This window comes from Vigna unguiculata, chromosome 7, assembly GCF_004118075.2.
Source record: "Vigna unguiculata cultivar IT97K-499-35 chromosome 7, ASM411807v1, whole genome shotgun sequence".
NCBI lineage: Eukaryota > Viridiplantae > Streptophyta > Magnoliopsida > Fabales > Fabaceae > Vigna > Vigna unguiculata.
This window is the reverse complement of record NC_040285.1, coordinates 26892693-26916470: the sequence shown is the minus strand read 5'-3', so window position 1 is coordinate 26916470 and position 23778 is coordinate 26892693. Positions and strand designations below refer to the sequence as shown.

The 23778-nt window shown below is 33.7% G+C and overlaps 2 protein-coding genes across 6 annotated transcripts in view; one reads left to right on the top strand and one right to left on the bottom strand.

Annotated features, from left to right (window-relative positions):
* LOC114192458 (protein CHROMATIN REMODELING 20) overlaps positions 1 to 7899 on the bottom strand; it is a 34971-nt gene extending 27072 nt beyond the window's left edge. Inside the window, exons 1-6 of one of the 3 annotated variants that reach the window (XM_028082188.1) lie at positions 7551 to 7899; positions 6240 to 6362; positions 6045 to 6107; positions 3985 to 4080; positions 3816 to 3908; positions 40 to 230 (exon numbers count right to left, since the gene is read on the bottom strand). In XM_028082188.1, the coding sequence (XP_027937989.1) occupies positions 40 to 230; positions 3816 to 3908; positions 3985 to 4080; positions 6045 to 6107; positions 6240 to 6362 (566 nt within the window). In that variant the 5' untranslated portion in view covers positions 7551 to 7899. Of the gene's footprint in view, positions 1 to 39; positions 231 to 3815; positions 3909 to 3984; positions 4081 to 6044; positions 6108 to 6239; positions 6365 to 7550 lie in introns of those variants that run through there. The other 2 variants (XM_028082190.1, XM_028082191.1) reach the window with 2 other exon arrangements.
* Positions 7900 to 13387: 5488 nt separating this feature from the next.
* LOC114190492 (probable inactive ATP-dependent zinc metalloprotease FTSHI 5, chloroplastic) overlaps positions 13388 to 23778 on the top strand; it is a 28907-nt gene continuing 18516 nt past the window's right edge. Inside the window, exons 1-4 of one of the 3 annotated variants that reach the window (XM_028079399.1) lie at positions 13388 to 14467; positions 20362 to 20833; positions 23173 to 23373; positions 23465 to 23758. In XM_028079399.1, coding sequence (XP_027935200.1) covers positions 13593 to 14467; positions 20362 to 20833; positions 23173 to 23373; positions 23465 to 23758 — 1842 coding nt within the window. In that variant the 5' untranslated portion in view covers positions 13388 to 13592. Of the gene's footprint in view, positions 14468 to 14767; positions 14863 to 20361; positions 20834 to 23172; positions 23374 to 23464; positions 23759 to 23778 lie in introns of those variants that run through there. The other 2 variants (XM_028079398.1, XM_028079400.1) reach the window with 2 other exon arrangements.

Sequence of the window (23778 nt, the reverse complement as noted above, 5' to 3'; positions counted from 1 at the left end):
TTCATTGTTTCCAGATACAATACCATACAAAAACCATACCTTCTAACAGGTCTGTTTACTTGTAGATGCTTCTCCGCATCAGCAATTGACTCAGCAATTTCTGAAGTTGCAACAGAGCCAACCCAGTGATTCCTCTTTTTCCAAGCTTCAGTGGAGCAAACATTAGGAGCTTCTTTTTCAATCAACTTATAAAGGCTAGGAAGTTCAATTCCAGCCCCATCAAGTTGTTCCTGCACAATATCATATCAATCAATAGAAGAAAAACACATACATTTCAAAAGAGGCAGAATTTACTCCAAGAAAATTCTAACAACCAAACAAAAATATAAGCAACTTGGAATGTTAGAATCTAGCACATTTACAAATGAAACAAAAGTAAGAGAAAAGAAAAGCACACATGCAGGAAAACCAAGGGCAACTTCAAATGCAAGCAACCTAAGGGCAACTTCAATGGGAGCAACTCACATGAGTTGCTTCCCACATTGAAAAAGGTAAAAATGTGGATCTCACGGTGCCACATCATTCTTAAGCAACTCATACTCAATTTTGCTCTAATAGAAGAAATGTGAAGGAACTCCAAGCAACTCATTAATGTCGTATTCTTTTTACTCTCTTTTTGTTATCTGACTATCACTGCTCTCTTTCCCATGTCCCAAGATATTATTTTATTAAGACCAACAGTTGCTTAGTGAAGCATGGTCAAATTCTTTGTTAGATAACTTATAATGTCAACTCATATTCCTCCAGTGGAAAGTTGCTTCAAGCAACTGGCACTTTATGCAAGCATCTTTTGTTGAAGATGTTCTTAATAGGGTGAATGAAAAGTATGTAATAGAGACTGAGGAAGGAAGTGAACCAAAATTGAATACAAGTGATAAGTTAATGGTTCATAGTGGCACAATGTCAAGAGCACAAGTGAAGAGTCATAAAAAGGCAATTATAACCTAATTGCTAATTGCTCATGGCGCCAACTTGAGTTTATGAGAGAAATTGGGAAAGGATTTTTTGTCCTGAATGTGTTTGAGTTTTTTTTCCACACACTATAATGGGCTGCTTTTACTTTAGATCACTACAAAGAACTTCATCAATGCAAAATAATTTACAAGAGAATAATTAAGATCGCCAAGATTATCAATATCAATTGTTTACATAAACTTGTGGAGGTTCCAAAAAATCATAAGAATCTACTTGATTTAAGAAAGGAGTTAAATATGTTTTTAATCTCTCAACTTTTAATGAAAATTAGAATTAGTTCATCTTTAAAACTTTGGCCCAATTCAGTCTCCTAACTTTAAAAATGCATGAATTTAGTCATTTTAACCAAATTTTGTTAAGTTTATTTGATATTTCAAACGTGTTTCTCAACTAACATTGAAGCAGAAATGTGTCAACCGGTGTAAACAACTCATATACTATCATAAAACGCATTTAAAACGTCAAATAAACTTAACAAAATTTGGCTAAAAGAACTAAATTCATGCATTTCTAAAGATGAAAGACTAAATTAATCCAAAGTTTCAAAGAGGGACTAATTATAATTTTTATTAAAAGTTAAGAGACAAAAAACATATTTAACTACTAAAAAATAATAAAATACCAACAAAAAATAATACTTTAATATTTTAATTTCATAATAAAGCAAAATAGTAAGCTATTCTATCTCAATACAATTGATACATTACACTCAAAATTGAAGTAAGAACACTAAATTATTTAGTTTATTATATTTTAATTTTTACTTTTAGTATCATATATTTTTTTAGTTTATAATTTTTATTTAGTTATTGTAATGTATACTTTACATCGTATACTTTAATTATTTTTATATTTTAATATCATTATATTCTTTTTCTTCTGCAAATTATTATATTATATATTATATATAATACACGGCTAACAAGTAAACAATTCATTTAGTCTTTTTCTTTTTGTTTACCACAAACAAATATATTGAACTCAAATAAGATACCAAGTCATTATGACACAACCCTAATTAAGTAAAGGCCCAATAAATATAAAAAGAGAAAATATATCACATAGACCCTAATTATGACCCGACCCACCACCACTTTCCTACTTTCCATCACCACAAGTGCAGCTTAACCTGACAGAACAACACTGCTTCTTCGTTTCTTATATTAGGTTCCACATGAAATAATTGCAGAAACCACAAAATCCACATTCTGCAATACAATTATGCATAGTCTTGACTGTTGATGGCATGCAACGCAACTGGTTTGCAAGAGTGAGCGTATTTCTACTCCTCATGGCTGCGATTGTATTCCACACTTAAGTATCAATTTGGAGGAGATGACTAAGAACCACAAAATCAACATCCAGAAAAAGATTCAACCAAACTCATAATTGTCACTGAACTCATGAGTTTGCAAGTCCACACAACACAAGCTTACTCAAACAAGTTTGGAGATGAGTAAAGCAGCTTCATGGAAAAAACATTAACTCATGAGTTTATGAATTCGCTTTTGATTTTCATAGTCATAACTGCACTACTCCTTCATATGCATTATATGTGGCTACATATATTTCATGTATTTAGGCTACTTAAAATAAACACTAAAAAAGCTTTTATCCCCTAAAATATTCCTATTTCAACCAGCCTACCTGAATGAACGTTTCAGAAATAAAAGAAGCCTTTTGGGTGATTAAAAAGTGCCACAGAGCTTAATATCCAGTTGGCATACATATAGATACTTCAGGTTTAATAAGACCTAAATCAGGCTTGTAATAGTTAAGGTATAATTTTGTAAGTTGTCATGAATTCAATGCTAGTTAAAAGATACATATATTGGCGATGTACTTAACACCCAATTGTATTTGACCATTTTGAGTTTTTATATGGTGGGAAGAACGTTGACTTTGGAGTTGATCATTATTTTGAATAGGACAATTCAATTTATCTTCTCCATAGGTCGAAGAATACTTTCTTCCAAGGAATTGTACAATCATCTAATGAACAATATAAAGATTTAAGTTCAAATTCTTGGAAAATTCCACTCCATAGAAATGAGTTGTCAATATTCCCACGTGCTTGAAGTTTTAAGATGTTTGATTCACAGGTAGACACACGACATTGGGTTAAAAAGTTTTGCTCATGGATAGTCAGACATGGAATTCAACATGTGGTTTGCTTCCATCTCTTCTTTTCACTCATATAGAGATGTTATTTCCACAATTACAACTTGCATTGCAATTAACCACAGGAAGCAACAAGCCGTTATGGAGATGAATAAATTTCAGCATGTATTATTATGTCAATTAATATCAATTACAAGCCAGAAAAGGTGAGAACAAAATCATAGACTTCTATAAGTAACAAGGTTACAAAATCATACCACACTGCTGAATCATCCAAAATATTGAACTTATTCATACTCCCATTCAAAACATGATATTTTATACTTAAAACTATGAAGCCAAGGTAGTCACTGCCATTTTTAAAACTCTCAAGCACCAGCCCACCCCCAGCTCAAATGAAAGATGAGTAAATGCAAGGTTTAAGTTCACAGTTCGATCTGTCACCAGTGATCTGGGTAATTTCAAATCAAGACATACGTAAATGAAGTTCAGTGTGAACAAATTTATGAGGGTTGTTATTTTACTTTCTAAATATCATAGCAAAAAGAAATATATAGCAAGATCTACATCAATATCAGAGACATCAGACTAGAAAATAATACAGCTGAGAAAATTTTTAAGGTATTGATATTAACAAAATTTGATAACATAACAGCACAAATCGAAAAGCAAATATTACCAAGCAAAATATGTACTGAAAACCAAAGATAAAATCGAACCAGTAAGTGGGCACTTTCGGTTTCAAGGTCATCCAGAACAGCTTCCCATTCTTCTTTAAAAGTAGCCATCTCATCATCAACAGCAGTTTCCAACTACAGACAAGGCACAGAAATCATAAGTAAAAGATACAGAAAGATAAAAACAATCAGGGCAACGAGAAAAACCAACATCATCCCCTTGAAGACTTTGCTTGAGTTCTTGTCTAACTTCACTCTCTACTTTAGAAAGAGACTCCTCTTCAAGAGCTTCTTGCGCCTCTGCAGCCTAAAAAAGATGTTATAACTTCCATTGTTGACATGAAATTGTATGTGTTCGTTCATGTATGATATGATACAGAGTCATCTTATGATACAAGTCGATGGTACTGAAATGTAACAAATCATAGGAATTGCAAAATGTATGATTCTAAAGATTCCATGAATGATAACTATGATGCCAATATAAAAATTGGTTTGAGAGAGGTAACAAGGTGGAATATATAGATTTGCAAGAAATTCTTAAAGTTCGTGACCAAGTACAGGCTCAATTTATTGTCTCAAAACAAAATTACTGTCATCAATTTTTTTCAAAGATTGCACGGGAGAATTGCACCAAACTGTTGCTGAAATTGGTTTGAGAGAGGTAACAAGGTGGAATATATAGATTTGTAGCATAGGTCACCAGATGCTGTTCATGCTCAGTTGCTTAAGAGAGAAATTTGGCACCTCAAGTGAAGGTGAATTGGTGGAGTCAGATCAGAAACAATTGATTAAGCTTCTAATGTTCTGGACGCCATAAATAGTGAGACAAAGAGAATCTGAGAAAGTATTTGAGAAAATAAAGTTGATTTTGTATACACTTAGTGTGTTTGATCTCCCGTTGAGTTCTCCAGAATACAATAATCAGTTAAAAATTATTTTAGGTAAATTTCACGAGTTTAATTTCATGTTGAGAAATTAATAATGGATCGAAAATTTATTCTAAATTGAACCAACTTTATGTAGCGTACGTTGGATAAACCTATTATGTTTTACTACTAACTTGCTTTTATAAAAAAAAAACATAAATCACATCACTTCAAATTCAATTTTAATGAAAATCAAACTCATTCAAAACTAATTTTGAAAACTCTCATCAAAACACACTTGGAGTTTAAAATCTCCTTTACTTAGAGCTTGTTCAGCACGTCACTGACTGACAGTTGCAGCCACTGTTGACCGACATCCTAAGAGAATACTAACTAATTAGGAATATACTATATGACAATGAAACATGTGAGAACTGTATATACTCTACCACAGCCAGAATTGAATCTGATGCAATAAATAGAATGGCCAGAAATTTCTCAGAGTGAGAACTTCGCTGTTTTTTTCTTAGGAGTGAAGAGTTGGAGAAACTGAACTAAAGTAATGTGATAAAAAACAATGTAGGTTCACAGGAAACTATGTCTGCAGGCATGGGATTGCTGGAAATCACACCAGAAACAAGAAACTGTTTCTGATCTAAACCAAAAATCATAAAAATAACCCAAAAAATATATTCACCTTGTACAAAATTGGAAAAAAGGGGGAATATTTCAATGTGACATATTTGTAGAAATGGCCAGCTTTTTTCCATGATATATGCTATGCTATGGCGGTGAAACTCCCACGATGCAAAAATGAAACACTATTGGTACAAAGGAAGCTGTCAGAGGCTCCAATGAACCACTATAGCAGCACTATTATCTAATACAGGTAACCCTGGCAAATTACATGCATGTTGTGGTACTTGTTCCTATATTTAGAATCACTTGGATAGTAATGTCAGCTGACAAAAAAATCAAACTCTAGCCTAACAATCAATGGTTGACTACTCTAATGTTATAATATTTAGTGAAGATAAATAAATGTAATCAACTTAAGATATTTAACATATTTAAAAAGTAAAAGCCCAGTAGATAATTCCAGAGGAGTTATGCTAATTTGATTAATTAGTCATAAATTTGATAATAGAAATATTAGTTTTGTAATTTCCATAAACAATTAAATAAACTAAAAAAGTACAATAAGTAGACAGTTATTAAGAAGTAGTAAATATATTAAAATTAAATTGTAATTAAAAAAACATAAGGTCAAAATACGATTTAGAATGTGGAATAATACCAGATAAGAGATTATGAAAGGCTAAAATAGTATGTGTTAGTGTGTGTGGTGATGTGCGGTACCTATCTAGCACATTGCATGCTTGTGTCCGTATAATTAGAGTACCTTACTCTCAACTTCTAACAATTCAGAAATAAGATCTTGGATTTCCTCTTCTGTTAACGGCTCCTACATGATACACATAAAAATGGAAATAAAGTACACTAAAGTTTATATCAGAAAAGCAAATATAGACAGCTACGGTTTTAAGAGCATAAAAAAACTCATCACTAAGTGAAAGAAAATATCTTCACCACAGACCTCAAGATGCACTCCATCATCTATTTCGGGAACCAAAGATTCCTCGTCATCTGAATCGTCATTGAAAGAATCACTGGAAGCACTCTCAATATCCACCACTTCATCCTCAGTTTTTACCTCCATCTCTAGCAACGGTTACATCGTGAGGACAAACAAACATACAAGACAGCACATTAAATAAGATGAACTGTATATGGAACTTGTAACTGTACAACTTCCTCAGACAAGACAAAGAGGCCACCGAAATTGTGGAGGAAAAGCACAACAGTGGCAAATAACAGAACAACTTACAGCATTCAATTCAAAAATATGTTAAATTAATAATTTAATAATTCCATTTCCAAAGATAATATTTTCTCTTTTTATGATAGTTAGGCCAGATAAATTAACCCAGTTGCTTTTTAATCCATTATTTCAAATACCTAAATCTTTGAAAAGGTGAAGGCAAAAGTCACTGATAACCATCAAATTCACGAGCGACAACTATACCATATGCCTTATTGACACATAGAAAGCCTAATTTCATTTACTGATTTTTATTTACATATACTGAAAACAGAAAAACTATGTTCCCACAAAACTATGCCAGTGCTGGACTACCACCTACAGGAGCTTTCAAATAGAATCTAAACTACATCTGCCCAAGTCATCTATCCCCCAATGCCTACAGCCCCAGAAAAAAAAAATCCAAATTAATAGAAGACGCTTTATGAAAAAATAAAAGAACCAATATTGTTTGGTTAACTGTGTGTTTAGCAACAACATCCAAATCATCTTATTCCTCTAACTTCCTACCATTCGTCATGAATATGGAAAACCATCAAGCGTCATTCAAATTCTAAGATAGGAAGCATAAACGTGAACTCACTATCACGAAAAAGACAGACTGCCACGTTCTAATAAATATCCCCACCCTGATTTCAAGAATTAACGTCAATGTTCTACACTATATCCGAACAATTGACTTGCCGTTACACAAAATCTGCCTCGAAAAAGAAATAAAACCCTGTCAAAATGAGTTAAAGTACCCTCAAGTGTCAAATAAACGGTCAAACCCTAGGGTAATCATAAGATTTTCTCTTTGCAGATGAAGAGGTTACGTACACGTGAAAAAGTTCTGTTCATCTACAATTTCACTCTAATGTCAAACAACAACGGGTCTGCTGTTCGGACTAAATCCTAAACCTAATTAAGTAAAGCAAAAAGTTAACTATGAAACAATCAACAGAACCCTCATTTGTACAATGCAATTTATTTATCAATTGATTAAATACAAATATCCTGAATCACGCTAAAAACAAAGCGTAGTACCTTAATCGTGGAAACAGAGGTAAGCAGGGATGTAGTTGCAACAGATGGCTTCTAGATCTCTACGTTTGCATTGAATATGAGAGAGAGACCGAGAGAAAGGGAATTAGGTAGGAACCTCCTCCAAGAATCAAGATGATTCGATCTTCCTTCAGAATAAGGGCACAGAAATGAAAAGGTTCATATATGAGTCGGGTATAGTGTGTGTTCTTACAAGTTACACTGTTTCGATGTTTGGGGCGAAATTTGAAGAGGCAACGTGACGCGCCGTGAATTGAAAGGAGGGAGAAGGAGAGAAAAGATACAAAAATAAAAAATGGTTCCCTTTTAAAAGCTTTGTGTTTTCTTTACTCGAAATGAAACCAGCAGCGACTCGATCCATTCACAGGTCGTAGATATTTTTTTTTCCCTATTTTTTTCCTATGCTTAAATCTGATTATTGCTGATAAAAAAATACTTATATCTGCTTGTTAATTTTTCTTAACTCTTTTTTTTAGAAATACAAATTTGTAATAAACTTCTTTTTATGAATTTAACGGTTATATTATACATAAATGTTCAGGTACAAATTATAATTAATTAAAATAATCACCGTATATACATCAATAAATGTATTATTTTAGAATTACCCTACAATACTATTCTATTTTTTGAATGAAAAAGAACAGTAAATAAAATAATTAATGTGATGTGAGGGGAAAAACAATAATACTATGAGTTATAAACATGAAGTAATTGTTGAGATCTAGCCCGAAAATTAAAAAAAAAAATTATGTACACAGATAAACTAATAATTTATAAATAGAATTTAATTTTATCTAATTCCATATTCAATCCAAATATTTGTCATGTGCACGTAGATGAGAGACATGACAAAATCTTTGACATTTGAAACATAAATTTAGAAGTTTTATTATGATAGAAGAGAATTGACATGGAAGTCGCTCATCTCCAAACCTGGGCAAATATAAGTCCTAAAGATTCAAACAAGAGGGAGTTTTCTTAATCACCCTTGCAGCAAAAACGGAATTTTCTACTGAGTCAAATGTTTTGGATTAACAGGGACAACAAAAGAACAGGGAAAACACCTACATATTTAATTGCTAACTGATCATTCATTTGGTTTGATGTCGACAGTGTTTAAAAAACTAACTTAAAACTAATAGAAAATTAAAAGTTGTAACTATTTTCTAAATTCTTAGTGTGTGGTAAAACTATTTTAAGTTTTGTACAAATGTAAATGATAAAAAAATACTATGGTAATATGTTGTTTTAATAAAAAATTTGAACTTATTTTTTATTGACAAACATATATTATTGAGTATTTGTAGGGTTTGTTTTTAAATTTAGTTTTAAAATATTGTAATTTTTTATTTATAAATAAAATGTTTTAATTAGGACTTTTTTCATTTTCAGTTGCTTACATTGAAAATTTTATTATTCACCTTATACTAGGGATGACAACGAGGCAGACGATGACAGGTTTCGCTATTCTATATTTATCTTTGTAGAAAAAATTCATCATCATCGTCATATCCAAATTCAATGGGTATCAAACTCTTTTGTCTCATGCACATCCCAACCGAGCAATGGATATAATTTCGTACTCATCCTCGTAACCGTTTTCTTGTACTTCATATTAATTTTAATTATTTTTTATAAAATAATAAATTTGCAAACATTAATGAAACCTAGTTGATAAAATTTAAAAATATTTTTAAAAAAATATAAAAGGAAAACAAAGATTAAAATTAAAATATATATATTAAATATTTGTTTATTTCAATTTTTTAAATTATAGTAATTTTTTTATACACTAATAAAAGTTATAATACATCACTTAACCATGAATATCATTCTAGGTAAGCCCATCGTACCTCATCAATTTGATTTGGAAATTTGAGGAAACTTTTCTCCTATCGTGTTCTAATGATTTTTTAAATTTATTTATTATATATACTTTAGAGATTTGTTTTTTGTTGTCTTGAATTCTTGGTTCTCTTGAAATTTCTCATAAAAAGTTTAGTTAATGTATATGCATTTTTTTTCATCTTTATCACAAATATTCTTCTTTAAAAAAAACATTTTTTTTACTCTTTAGGATAATCTTTCTAATATAAATTTATCACATCTCACCTACTTAGAAAAAGATAAATTTATATTCACAAATCACAATTATCACAATGCAAAACATAACAAAACTCATACCACTTTAATTAGATAAACAACGATATAAAATCAAAACTTAAAAAAAAAATTACCATAGGCACCGAAAAACACAAAAATCCTCCCTAAATTTTATAAGTAAGGGTTATAATAATTTGGGAAAAAGAATAATTAGGGTTCATACCAATTTCATAAAAGAATCCTTAAAATCATAATTAGGTTTATACTAATTTGGATAAACTTAATTTGGAGATGTTTCTCTAAAAAGAATAATGAATTTAACATACATAAGTCATAATAAGATATTAACCTTGACATGTGAGAGATCATGCAATAATGTATACTTCAATATCAATCTATGTGTTTTCCAATCATTATTTCCAATCTATCTCTTTGAAGATGTGTAATATATATATATATATATATATATATATATATATATATATATATATATATATATTTTTTTTTTTTCTTTAAACCCTCTAAATCGGTCCAAAATAAGTTAATGACAACAAGCATAATTGATCAAGAAGCACTTATACAACAACCAACATTTAAGTGTTTGTTAATGTCTATCATCCTATTAAGAGACAAATTGTAATGATTATTAGGAGACAAATTCTAATGTTTTTTTTTTTCGTTTTGTTTGGTTCAGGATGTGGAAAATGAAGGATTGATTTTAAATGATATGAAGAGAAAACGAGATGACTTGATCTAATAAAAAGATCGTGCGTTTGAGAAGAAAAAATGTTAAGAACTGTGATTGATTTAATTAAATTAATGAATATTGTATGTTTTATAGTCTAACCTTAAAATTGTGTTTTAAGTTTAGTTTTTTTAAAATAACTTTTTTATTAAAGAATATTAATAGTTTAAAAATATATTTATTAATCGGCAATAATAATTATACAAAATTAAAGGAAAATTCATTCAATATAATTATTTTAAAATCTTTGACATAAAAAAACATCAAAATTCCTATTGAGAATAATGTCAATTGCATGATCACATGCCTGCTAGCATTAGGACATCCTTTGGCATCAAAATTTTTTCTATTTCCTTCATCCATTTGGTCAATTAGATTTAGACTGGTATTGTCATTGAACTTGGTAGGTTGATGCTTCAGAAAGTCTTTCAAACTTCATTCTTGAGATTGAGCATGCAAAGCTTGGGCGGGACCAGCTGACATATGTTCCTCCATCTCCTTGAGAGTCTCCATATGCTACCTTTGGGCGGCCTTAAAAACTAGCCTTGCAATCTCCATATGTTGCATGATCATCTATTGCTGCTTAAGAGATGCCTCTTGACACTGCAGTCATAGTCTCTATTGTCGTAACTATGTCAAACACATCTGGCTGAGGAGGAGGTAGCTGAGGAGCTGCCATAACTCTGCTCACACATGGTAGAAACCATCAGTTTAACTCAAAGAGACTAAAAATCAACTAAAACACATATATGAACACACAACGAGAGTTAAGCAAGCACAATGCCATAAATTTCTAAGGAACGAAGGCTCTAATACCATAAAAATGTGAGATCCCATTTACTAAAACAACTCTAATAAATAAAACATCACATAATTATAATATAAAATAGAGCAATGACATAAAGTATATAACAATCAACCATTACAGTTATCCAAAAATACACTGAAGAGAAAATACCAAGGGCGTAGATGAATGCCATAAACATGTCTTAAAATGTAAAATAGGTTAGCAAAAGAATGCTCACAGAGCAAGGAATTACAAAGAAAAACAATTCCAAAAGGTGCTAAAAAAAGCGATAACAAATAAGCCTAGTTTAAAGCAGCATCTCCACCATCCACACAATCACTATGAGTCTTCACATTTGCTCACAACAACATTGGTGATCATTGTAAAAAGGAAAACACCATAAGAAAACATAACACAAACAACAAAATGGTAAGCTAGAGAAAAATAATTTTAACATATAAGTAAGCAAGCAAATTATTAAACACAAATAACATGTGATAACAAACTATGACATACCCTCTAACTCAATTATCCGGATACATGTAATGAAATCGAATTCACTGGTTGTTTGCACTTGTGGTGGCCTCCAACTCAATTATCCGGATACATGTAATGAAATTGAATTCACTGGTTCTATAGAGCCATTACTAATAGATTTCATCATACCACGCACAAGGTTAATGCATGATCATTTAAGGCCATTATCCTGCCAAAGACTAAAACCTCCTACTACTTTCACCAAATAAATCAATCTACTCTAAGTGAGTCTAACTGATTCATTAGAATGTCAGGATCCAACCTTACTTGAATCCTTAAGTCATCACACACATTACTTTCTTGTAAAAAAGGGTTTCTCCATGAAATTCCCACATACAATCCACATGTTATCTCAAAACATTGTCATCTCATGCCAAACACATGAAATACAATCTCAAATGCCTAAATCATACATGCACAACCTCATACATCATACTCAAGGAATCAAACAGCTAGTCAGAGAAGAGAACAAACAATAAAGCACATCCTTCTACCAGTCTCGCTTAAGCTAAAAGTCTTCACTTAAGCAACAAAAGTTCTTTCACTTAAAGCTAGGCATTCTTGTCTGGACGAGTTCGAACAGTGGACACTGTGAGGTTCTGCGAGTTCTCACTTAAGCAAGCTTTCCATACTTTGACAGATGCTAACCCAACAAACAAACCCCCAACAGAAGGGTGCTACAACTCCATAAACAACTACAAAGCTAAAAAACACAAGGGCACAAGAAAGAAGAGTGAAACTTCATACAAGAATCAAAGTAGAACCATAACTCCAAAGAGAAGGAAGATGAAGGTTTGAAGCTAGACTTACATAGAGCTTAAAGACGTTTTATAAGCTCAAAGGGGGATTCCACAAAGGGTCTAGTTCAGCTTCTATTTCAAAGGAAGAATAGATGAGTGAACTCTTTTAAGTGGATGAAAGGAGAGTGAAAGGAAAACTGAAGAGTTATTTTTTCTGAAAATAAATATGTGGGTTGACTTGGACCTTTTTATTAGGGTTAGGTATGTTTTTAGTTCCCGAACTTTAACTAAAATTGGAATTTGTTTCTGTCTGAAACTTCGATACATTTTGGTTCCTAAATTTTAGAAATGAATGAATATAATCCTTTTAACCCAATTATGTTAACTTTGTTTGACACATCAAACGTTTTTCATATTAATATTGGAGTTTTTTACACTGTTTGACACATTATTGGTTCAATATCTACGTAACCCTTCTTATTAAAATTGAGCCCAAAGTCAAGAATTAAAAGTGAGCCTTACACATAATGGAATAGACACTTATAAATATTTAAATTACGAATTACAACACTAAATAAGTAAAGAGATGTTTAACTCATCCTACAACTAAAATTTCATACGAGTGTTTTGCAATTGCATACAATTTCATTTTATTAATGATAATAAATTATTAAGAGGAATTACTTTGCCGACCTGTGTATTTCACTGGCATGTATTATTGAAGGTAGAAATGTAATTACAAACAATCCACACAAGTCCTTGATCTTCTCCGTATCTTAAACACAACTTTGTCACTTGAAATTTTCCATACAAATCATCCATATCAAACACATAATTTTCACAATTCAACTCAAGTCCATCATTCTAAATGATAAATTACTCCAAATCAAAATTTGTACGCGCTAGCTAGTATTCGTTTTATTTTTGCCCAATAGCTACATATTTTTGTCGTAACTTAAGCCTCCGAACAGAAGAAATATTGGCTAAAACCCAATAACCCATTCATCAACCCCCTTTGCTGTTCCTGCAGTTCTGCAAGGATAGCGCATTCTCACTTCAATGTCTATATCCTCCTCCCTCACTCCTCTTCTTTAAACTCAACCACATTCATGGACTCCATTATCGCTTCTTCGCCACTTCAATTTCCTCACCGTCCTCTCTTCACTTCCATTCGCCCCATCCCTATCCGAACTCTTATCTCCAATTCCCGCAGAACACCACGAACCCCACTCTCACTCGTTCCCATCGCTTTTACTCCACCAATCACTTCCGCCTCCAAGTCAACCACACTCGCGTCCTCTCCGAGCGACGACGTTTTCTTGAAACAACTTGTTCGCGCGCTCTTCTGCTTCGCCGTTGGTTTCTCCGCCCTCGGCGCATTCCGCACTCCTCCTCCCGCACTTGCAATTGCAGTTCCGTGGAATGTATTCGGAACGAGAGGCGCCGAGAAAGAGAAAGCGAAGAGTCACAAGTACTCGGACTGTACCGATAAGTTGTTGGAGACGGTGTCGCTTTTGTTGGGAGCCGTAGATGAAGCTAGGAAGGGGAATGGTGACGTGAGCGAGGTGGAGGCGGCGTTGAAGGCCGTGAAATCGAAGAAGCAAGAGATGAAAAAAGCTATTGACAGGAAGCTCTACCCGGCGTTGAGGAAGCTGAGGAATGAAAAGAAGGCGTTGTGGAAACGGTCCGGGGAGATTCTCGGCGATATATTGAAGGCAACGGCGGAGTACGATAGATTGAAGACGAAGGCAGTGGCAAATGAGAAGGAGAAGGCAAGGATGATGGAGTTGGAGGAGATTGTGCGGAAGATGGAGAATGAGTACAATGAGGGGTGGGAGAGAGTTGGGGAAATCGAGGACCAGATTTCGAGGGAGGAGACGGTGGCGTTGAGTTATGGGGCGAGGGAAATCAATTTCATAGAGAAGGAGTGTGAACAGCTAGTGGAGAGGTTCAAACAGGAAATTAGGCGCAAGGACTTCGAAAGGTCACATCTCTTGATAACTTGAATGAATGCGTTTTGTGTTGTGATGTTTTTGTACGTGTATTCGTTAATTCTGAGAGCGATTTTATGTTCTGGTTTTGTCTTCATTGTAAGATGAACGAGGGGATCAAGGTAAGATGCGGGTGAGGTTTTTTGTGTTACTTGTGCAAGGATGGATATTAGAATTTTCAGGGTGCAACTTCTGTACGTTTGAAGATTTTAGGTTGTTTGCCGCCTCTTCATGCTCCCGCTACTACAACTGACATTATTATTATTATTATCATTATTGTTTCTTTTCTATAGTTGGTTTTACTTTGCTGATGGACTCAATAGAAGAGGGGATGCCGATAAATTTTGACAATGATGGGATTTTATCTCTTGAAATTCTGTTTGAATTGGTAATTCTGCTTATAAAGCATATAACAATGTTATCAGCTTAATCTATTCTATTGTGCTGGAATTAGTTGTCAATTTTGGATGGAACAACTTTATTGGTTGCATAATGTTCTGGTTGAGTTACAAAGTATTATCAATTATTGTAATTATTTCAATAAAGATATCGTACGATTACGAAAGGCTTTTATTAATTCTTTTTATTATTTACAGGGTGTTAGAATTGTATATAATGTACTCCCTTGTACTGGTTTAGTATCAATTAAATTGAATCATTTTTCTTCTTCTTAGTGATCAAGTATTATCAATTTAGTATCAAAGCTCCCTATTTTGGGGCTATGCTTCTCCTTAACCCTAGGCGTCTTAGTTGTCTGAACAAGTTGCTTGTCATTGTTTTTCCATCACTGTTGCCACTTTTGCCGCCATAGTGTTATATGTTATGGCCAATGACTGTACCAAGAGGTTCATCTTCCCCTAATTGGCTTGTTCCTGAGCTGCATAGTTGGAGGACGTCCCATGCCCAGTCACGCACATCCTTTTCCTGTGCATGCTAGTTTCACGTGCCACTATTTGATGGTGCGTGAGGGCACATTCAACTGCTGTTCTTGCCCTTCTTTATGTTGTCAAAGTTACCTTGGGATGGTGGTTTCTGATCTGCCTCTGATTAGTCTATTTGACTTGATTTGAGTGCCTCGTCTTTGTTCATGCTATTGATTACGCCACAATTGACACCATTGTTCTCGTGGCTGTTACTTTTCATTTTCTTGTGAGTTGTTCTTTCTTTTTAGGCTCCTGATTTATTAGGTTCCTGTTTTTTCTTTTATATATATATATATATACACACATACACATGTATGCGTGTGTGTGTGTATGTATTAATCTTCTGGCATGACAATTAGTTCATCCTTTAAAAGTAATGTTGATCTTCTGCATCTACTTGAAGATAATCATCTCAATGGACTACCTCTAATGGCCGTCTTCATTAGGAGCACATTGAAGGGTATGGGGATGCTTAATCGTATCGAAGGAGAGGTCATATCCTAGAATAATCATTATTTTCCAACTTGAGACAATGATGACTAATGCATCATAACATGGCAATAGGGTTCCATGCCCACAAAGATTAGTCCAAACTACATGTTCTACATTTGTGCCGGAGACATTTGGGATAAGCTTTTAGATACTTACTCTATGAGGCAAGATATCTATACTTGTTATGACTTAGATGGTCAAATCTTCAATGTGAAACAAGGTGCTCTCTTTATTGCAAACTATTATAGAATCTTGAAGGGGTTATGGATAAAATTGGAATAGTATCAAAATTTGAAACTTTAAATATGTTTGTACTTTGGCTTAGTTTGTTGAATGTTCTCATATTTTTAAGTTCTTGTTAGGATTGAATCTCGAATATGACCTTGTTAGGACAAAGATTCTTGGCAAGGAAGGACATTGTTTAGGTGATGAGACTTGGAGAATTGTCATGACTAATGAACTGCTCGGTTAAGGAATTGCCTTGCTTTATGGGAAGGCTTCCAAACCTAGGACCTAAATCCCTAGGAATGTGAAGCTGAACACAAGAGGCAAGGAGGACGGTTGATGCTCTCATTGGAAGAAATCTTGGCATGTCAAGGAGACTTCCTTCAAGCTACATGGAAAATAGAAGGTTCTCATTCATCATTGAAGGGCAAGTCACTGATGAAGGCAATTTCTAATTTTGAAGGTTCTAGAAAGACTTCTTTCTCTTTGTTAGTTGAAGGAGTGCCTTCCCTTCAAGCTAAAATTGAATAACTGAAGAATGATGTATTATCTCAAAGAGCCGAGCCCTCTTTCATACTTGCTCTCTAATCATGCTAGTAATAATTCCAATTTTTCTTTTAATGTTTAAAAAACTGTATTTGAGCACTCTTAAATTGTCGAATTTGGTGTTAATAGCCATATGACTCTTTATTTTCCTATCTTCATGTTTCTCTTTTTTGGTAACTACACTACTATTGCTAATTGATTTCATGTCCCAATACCTAGACATGACACTGTGTCTCATCTACCATCTCTTACCCTTAATATATCCTTCATGTTCCAAAGCTTTTTGATAGCCTTCTTTCTATTGACGAACTCACTCATCATCTAAACTATCAAGTAACATTCTTTCCTTCATTGTGTTTATTTTTGTGATCATGCTTGAGGGATGATTGAAAGGAACTAGGAAGGTTATATTATCTCCAAGGCTTGGGAACTAATGTCAGGAAGAAGGGACTTTCTCCTGTATTTAGTGTTGTGCTACATCTTACTCTTTCGAATTTGTTTTCTACATCATCATCCTGGACATCTGTCATTTCATGTCACTAAAAATGATATAACTTTGACCATCCTTTAAGTTGAAAAGTTTATACCTATGTGGATGTTGCTTTTCAAGAAACAAAATCTTTTGACATGCATGCTGAGCTTTAGTGAAAGAATTCTATATAGGGATGGGCAAAAAATCAATTTTTCTTGATCCGATTCAGTTTTGCTCTGATCCAATCCATTTAAGATCCATTTTATTAAAAATCCAATCCTTTTAAAATCCATTTTATTGGATCTAGATTTCAATTTGATTTACATTTTATGTATTTTATGGATTGGATATCCATTCTCTCAATCCAGATTTTCAAATATGGATAATCCAAAAAATCCAATCATAATTTTCAATCTAAATTTTTAGTTGGGTTATGCTGTAGGTTAGGATGAAGGTCAAGATGGATTAGTTCAAATTTGGCCGTATTCCCCGGAATTCAGTTTAGTCGACCCCAGTCAAAATTTGGCCAGTAGGCCCTGAACCAATTTTGGCTGAAATCGGCCGATTCAACCCCGACCCAAATTTGAATGCATTGGGCTGAGTCTGCCTCGAACGAAATTTGGTCATATTAGGCTGAGTCGGCCGTGACCAAAATTTGGTCATATTCAACCTAGTTGGCTATCGCTGAAATTCAGTCGATTTTAATAAAGTCAGCTTTGACAGAAATTGTGGTGTCGGCCTTGGCCCAAATTTGACAGTATTCGGTCGGGTCGGCCCTGGACAAAATTTGGTCATTTTGACCAAGCCGGTCGCGACCAAAATTTGGCAGTATTCAGCCGAGTCGGCCGCAACCAAAATTCAGCTGAATCAGTTGAGTTGGTCTTACTCAAAATTTGACTGAGTCGGCCGTAGCCCGAATTTCGCCGTATTTGGCCGAGTCAGCAATGACCAATTATTTTGATCTAAAATGAATGTGGATTGGATCATTCCAAATCCAATCCATGATCACCCTTACATATAAGCTTAGTTGTTTGAGCCACTTGAGTTTTCATTGTGCAAAAATCTTATCATATTGATACTACACTTGTACACCTCACAAAGATGCTTCTATTAAGGACAAATGTGTTCCTCCCTCAGAATGAACGCCAAGTATTAGTGGTTGTGGGAGTCTCTTCTATGCTTATTACGAGAGGAAACAAAAGGAATCTAACTTGATCCAAGTATAACTCCAATGGTCTAATGTTGAAGGTAAGTGTTCATAGCCTTTAGAAAATTCCTTGAATAATAACTTTGAGCCTAACCTTGATAGCTTATTGCCTTGAGGAAAGGAAAATGGATTTGTACCACATTTTCTATTTTTCTATTTGTGTCCATAGGTACCTTTGTGGGCAACACTCTAATTTGCTCTTTGCTATAAACGCAATTGGAGTTCACACATCAATGCAAGAGGCGTTGAAGGTTGAGAATTGGGTTCAAGCCATGAGTGAACAAATGGACATGTAAAAAATAATCAGACTTGGGAGATTGCTGACGGGTCACATGATAAAAATGGTGTAGGATGCAGGTGAATCTACATCATGAAGTATCAATCTAATGGCACACTTGATTGTTGCAAAGTTAGGTTAGTTACATAAGGATATACTGGACCTACGACATGGATAATGAGGATATATTTGATTCTCCTTTTATTAGCTACACATTTTGGTTGGGAGCTGCAACATTATGAATTATAGAAAATGTATTTTTGCACGAGCATCTAGAGGAGGAAGTCTACATGGAGATTCCACCTAGTTTTAAGTCTATTGGAGAGAGGAATAAAGTGTGCATGTTGAAGAAAACCTTGTACGGACTCAAACAATCACCCCATGCTTGATTTGGGAGACTTAGTCTATGATTTCCTTGGGATACTAACAAAGCAAAGGTTACCTTCCACTGTTTATCAAACATTTCTTAACAGGGGAACTTACTCTTCTATTGGTTTATGTAGGTGACGTGATTGTTGCAAGGATGATGGACATGAAAAATTGATCTTGAAAGAAAAGTTTGGTATCCAGTTTGAGATGAAAGATCTAAAAATATTGAAGTACTTACTTGAGATAGAAGTTACCTACTCAAAAAGGGACATCTTTATCTCCTATAGGAAATATGATCAGACCCTAGGGAAATCAGTAAGATTGATTGTGAGCCATCAGAGCTCCTATACAACAAAACCATATACTTTTAGGGAAGCTTGTTTACTTAGTCTACACTAGGCTTTACATAGCTTATGTTGTGCGTGTGGTCAAGCAATTCGTGCATGATCCAAGAGAGGATTTACTGACTTTGAGTTGAATATTTCAATATTTGAAGACTTGTTTGAGAAGGACGGGAAATTAACTCTGGAAATGTAAATTGAAGCTGGCTATGCTGAGTTTGTCACTGGTAGGAGATGCATCTCAAGGTATACCATGTTCTTGGGTGGAAACTTGATGACTTGGAGAATCAAAAAACATGTAGTTGCGAGGTCCACTATGGAGGTTGAATTTGGAGCTACGACTCGAGGGGTGTGCGAATTGTTGTGGTTGAAAATTGTTTTGAATGACCTTAAAGTGAAATGTGAAGAAGCTATGACTCTTTTGTGATAATAAATCAACTATTAGTATTTCTCACAATCTTAGTTAACATGATTGGACTAAGCACATAGAGATAGACTAACTTTTTATAAAAGAAAAACTAGATAATTATCTCATATGATCGGCTCAAGTTGGAGTGTTAACCAGGTTAAGATTGCAACTTGTATAGTGATGCAATAACATTCTTTACTTCTTATTTAAGAAAGGATAATGATTCCTGATAATTAATAAACAAGTCGAATCCAGAATCCAATTGACATATTTGTTTACAAAAAGGCTTCTTACAAAATGGTTTCATGATGTTATATGCAATCTTGAAGGATAAATATTCATTGACTTGCTTGAGGGGGAATGTTGAGTTATGAGAGATATTATCAATTACTGTAGTTATTAATTACTATAAGGATAGAAAGAGTTTATATTAATTACTGTTATTATAGGGTTGTTGATTTTTATATAATACACTTTCTTGTACTGGTTTAATATCAATGCAATTGAATAAATTTTCTTCTTCTCATTGTTAAAGTTTTATCAATTGTCTGTCATGTGAGTTAGTTTTAGCATAATACCATTGAATTTGTATGTCATTATGCAAACATCTTGTCATGTGGTTGCAGTTTGCCTACTGGCCCAGTTACCAGGCTCTCAAAATCTGTCATTCAAAAAGATTTGGAAACTGTACATAGAAAACATGCTGAACAAATAATTCTTCCTAGCATTTTGGATGTTGAAGATCTTGGGCCATTCTTTCATCAAGAGTCTATTAATTTTGCGCAGCGTTTGAAAAGAGTTCTTAAAGATTCGAGGGAGAAGCAAAGGAATTTAGAGGCTCAGATAAGAAAAAAAATGAAGAAGTTCGGCAAGGAAAAGCGTAATATTATTTACTCACCACACGAAGACGTGCTCAAGGGCTTTCCTGAAGTTGAGTTAAAGTGGATGTTTGGAAATAAGGAGGTTGTGCTTCCCAAAGCTGTTGGTCTCCATCTATACCATGGTTGGAAGAAATGGCGTGAAGAAGCTAAGGCAAATTTAAAACAGAGTTTGATAAAAGATGCTGAATTTGGCAGACAATATGTGGCCGAAAGACAGGTTCGGAGCTCCCATTTCACTTTTTCATTGTATTTCTTTATTGTTGCAATAAAATACCAAATAAAGTGATGTTTGTTATTATTGGACACAGAGTTACAGAAACTATAGCAAAAATTATGTCCCATGGTTGAGAAACTCCTACAAAAGTTCACCCTTTCCAAACTACACTGCCTTGTGATCCTACTCACCATATATTAGGATACATAACTGCTACATAATTACACTGCATTAGACAAAACTGCTGGATAACTGTCTGGCAGAGTTAAATGTAGCTATTACACTACCATCCTGCATAACTAAAGCCATAACTGTCCTAAAGAACAACCACACGATCTGATTTCTACATCCTATGCCTCCTCATAGAGTGTACCTTCCATATAGATGGATTATTAGACTCTGTAATCCCATCAATATGTGTATTATGCATGCTTGCCAATTTCAGTTTTTTATCTGGTAACTTAGATAGTAAAATGGACCTATCATGATGGCATACATTATTTTAGGATAGCAACATGTGAAAGTTCACTCCAAATGTCAATAATACTAAGGGTTAATTGTTTTTGTATCTTCTTTGAATTATTCACTGGAATTGTAGAAACAGACGTGTATCATAAATACCAATGTTTCTAAAATCAGACAAGTTATTGAACGAGTCAAGGCACAATCATGGTTCAATGGTTCAACCTAGGTAGAAATGGAGTTGGATAAATATTAATGAAATTATTATCATAGTGAAATAATATACACAGTAAGATTAGAAAATATAGCATCATAATGATGCTAAAAGCTAAAATAAAACATAAATTTATAGGTTCCCAACAATTAAAAAATATTTAAAAATTAAAATAAATATAATCGTGCTTAAATTACAATTTGAATAGTATTCATGAATATTTATTGATAAAACTATGTTATATGTAGAATAAAAAGAAAAGGACCAATATTTTAGGTTTTTTTTTTCTTTTTAAGTTAAAATAATTTATTATGAAATAATTTTAAGTGAATTGCTTTAAACTCGTTTTCAAAACTCAGATAAATACTTCTAATTCAATTGAATGGGATTGAACATCTCAAATTGAGACGCGAACTATAAAAATTTGTAATGTGGGAGACCACTATCACTAAAAGAATTGATGACAAAACAAGGGGGCACTCCATCCCACCAAGTAAAAACTAAAGTTCTGGGACCATAAGCAGTTAACTTGTTAAGAAGTGGAATTTAAGTCTAACTCAACCTCACAAATTGGTTCGTAGATGAGGTTTGCATCCACTTATATACTGTAAATTGGACTTATCTTTAGTCGATGTGAGTCTTCTAACATAACCTATTTGCACACCTATTTCTCTCTCTAAAAATGTGTGAAAATCTAAACTTCCCACCCTTAATAGACTTCAAAACATTATTCCGTCTATTCATTAATTTCCAATTAACTAATGAACTATTAGACAAAGCTTTCATAGTAATCAATGAATCCTTCTGCATCCAAAGAACTCTCCAACCTTTTTGAATTACAATATCAATAGCTTGAATAATACCCATCAAAAGCTTAATTTGATAGTATAAATTTCGCAAAACAACCCACGTTCTCACCTTTTGAATTTGTAAAATTTCACATGGTGCTTTCTTGCCATTACTAGTTTAAGCTCCATATGTATTACATTTGATCCAACCTGCATCTAGAGGAGACCGTTATCTACTTTCCTTGACATGCAAGTAATAGCAAAAGCCTTAAGAATTTTAAACTCAACTATGTTAGATTTCAAATTACCTGCTGCTATTGATCCAGAAGGATTTACAGCAGTGCAATATTTATTCTTAATATGTTGGTACTGTATTTGAAGCCCCTCAAATTTATTCTTGTTAGTGCTATTTTAAATTTCTGACGCTGTATGAGTAACAACAAATAGCATCATTGCTACCACCAAATTACTCGAATTCCTATTGGGTTGTATAATTGTCTTAATTGTTGAAGTGTCCAGCTGCTGATCCGTGATACTTTTTGAAGCTAAGTCCATAATCTAATTGCAAAAGGGCAAGCTAAAAGAATGAATGATTTGCAGTTTGAAGATCAACTTGTTTAATAATTATCTTCTATGTTGCAGTGGTTCTTTTCATGTGACTTTTTCTCTAGTCATATCAACATAGTAACATAAAGCAGAAGTGTGTATTTTTGTGAGGTGTTATTGATGGATACGTTATTGTTCATGTAATTTTGTGCAAGATGTTGGATTTGAACTTTTTGTTGGCCTTTTGTTATTAGGCATTAAGTGGGAAAACGCTTGATTGTCATCCGGCATTAACTAGTTCCTAGTTCCTACTTCCTACTTCTCCATTGCAGGAACGGATTCTTTTGGACCGTGACAGAGTAGTTTCAAGGACTTGGTATAATGAAGAGAAGAAAAGATGGGAGATGGATCCTGTGGCTGTTCCTTATGCTGTCTCAAAAAGGCTAATAGAGTATGTTCGCATTAGGCATGATTGGGGTGCCATGTATATCGTATTAAAGGGGGAGGACAAACAATTTTATGTAGACATAAGGGTAATTATTGTATATATTCTATTTCTTATTGTTATGTTTTTTTGGCTTTATTTCTTGTATGGTGATTATTAAATATGCTTTCTTTTTTCAGGAATTTGAAATGGTTTTTGAAGATTTGGGGGGATTTGATGGGCTGTATATGAAAATGCTTGCATGTGGTATTCCAACAGCGGTTCATCTCATGTGGATTCCTTTCTCTGAATTGAATATCCGCCAACAGCTTCTCTTGATATTAAGAGTGTGTAATGGGATTGTTAGTGGCTTGTGGAATTCTAGAGTTGTCACACAAGCGAAAAATTGGACCTTTACCCAAATTAAGGATACCACTGATGACATAATGGTGCTGATGGTGTTTCCTATTGTAGAATTTTTAGTCCCATACCCGGTATTGTTGAACTCAGTGCT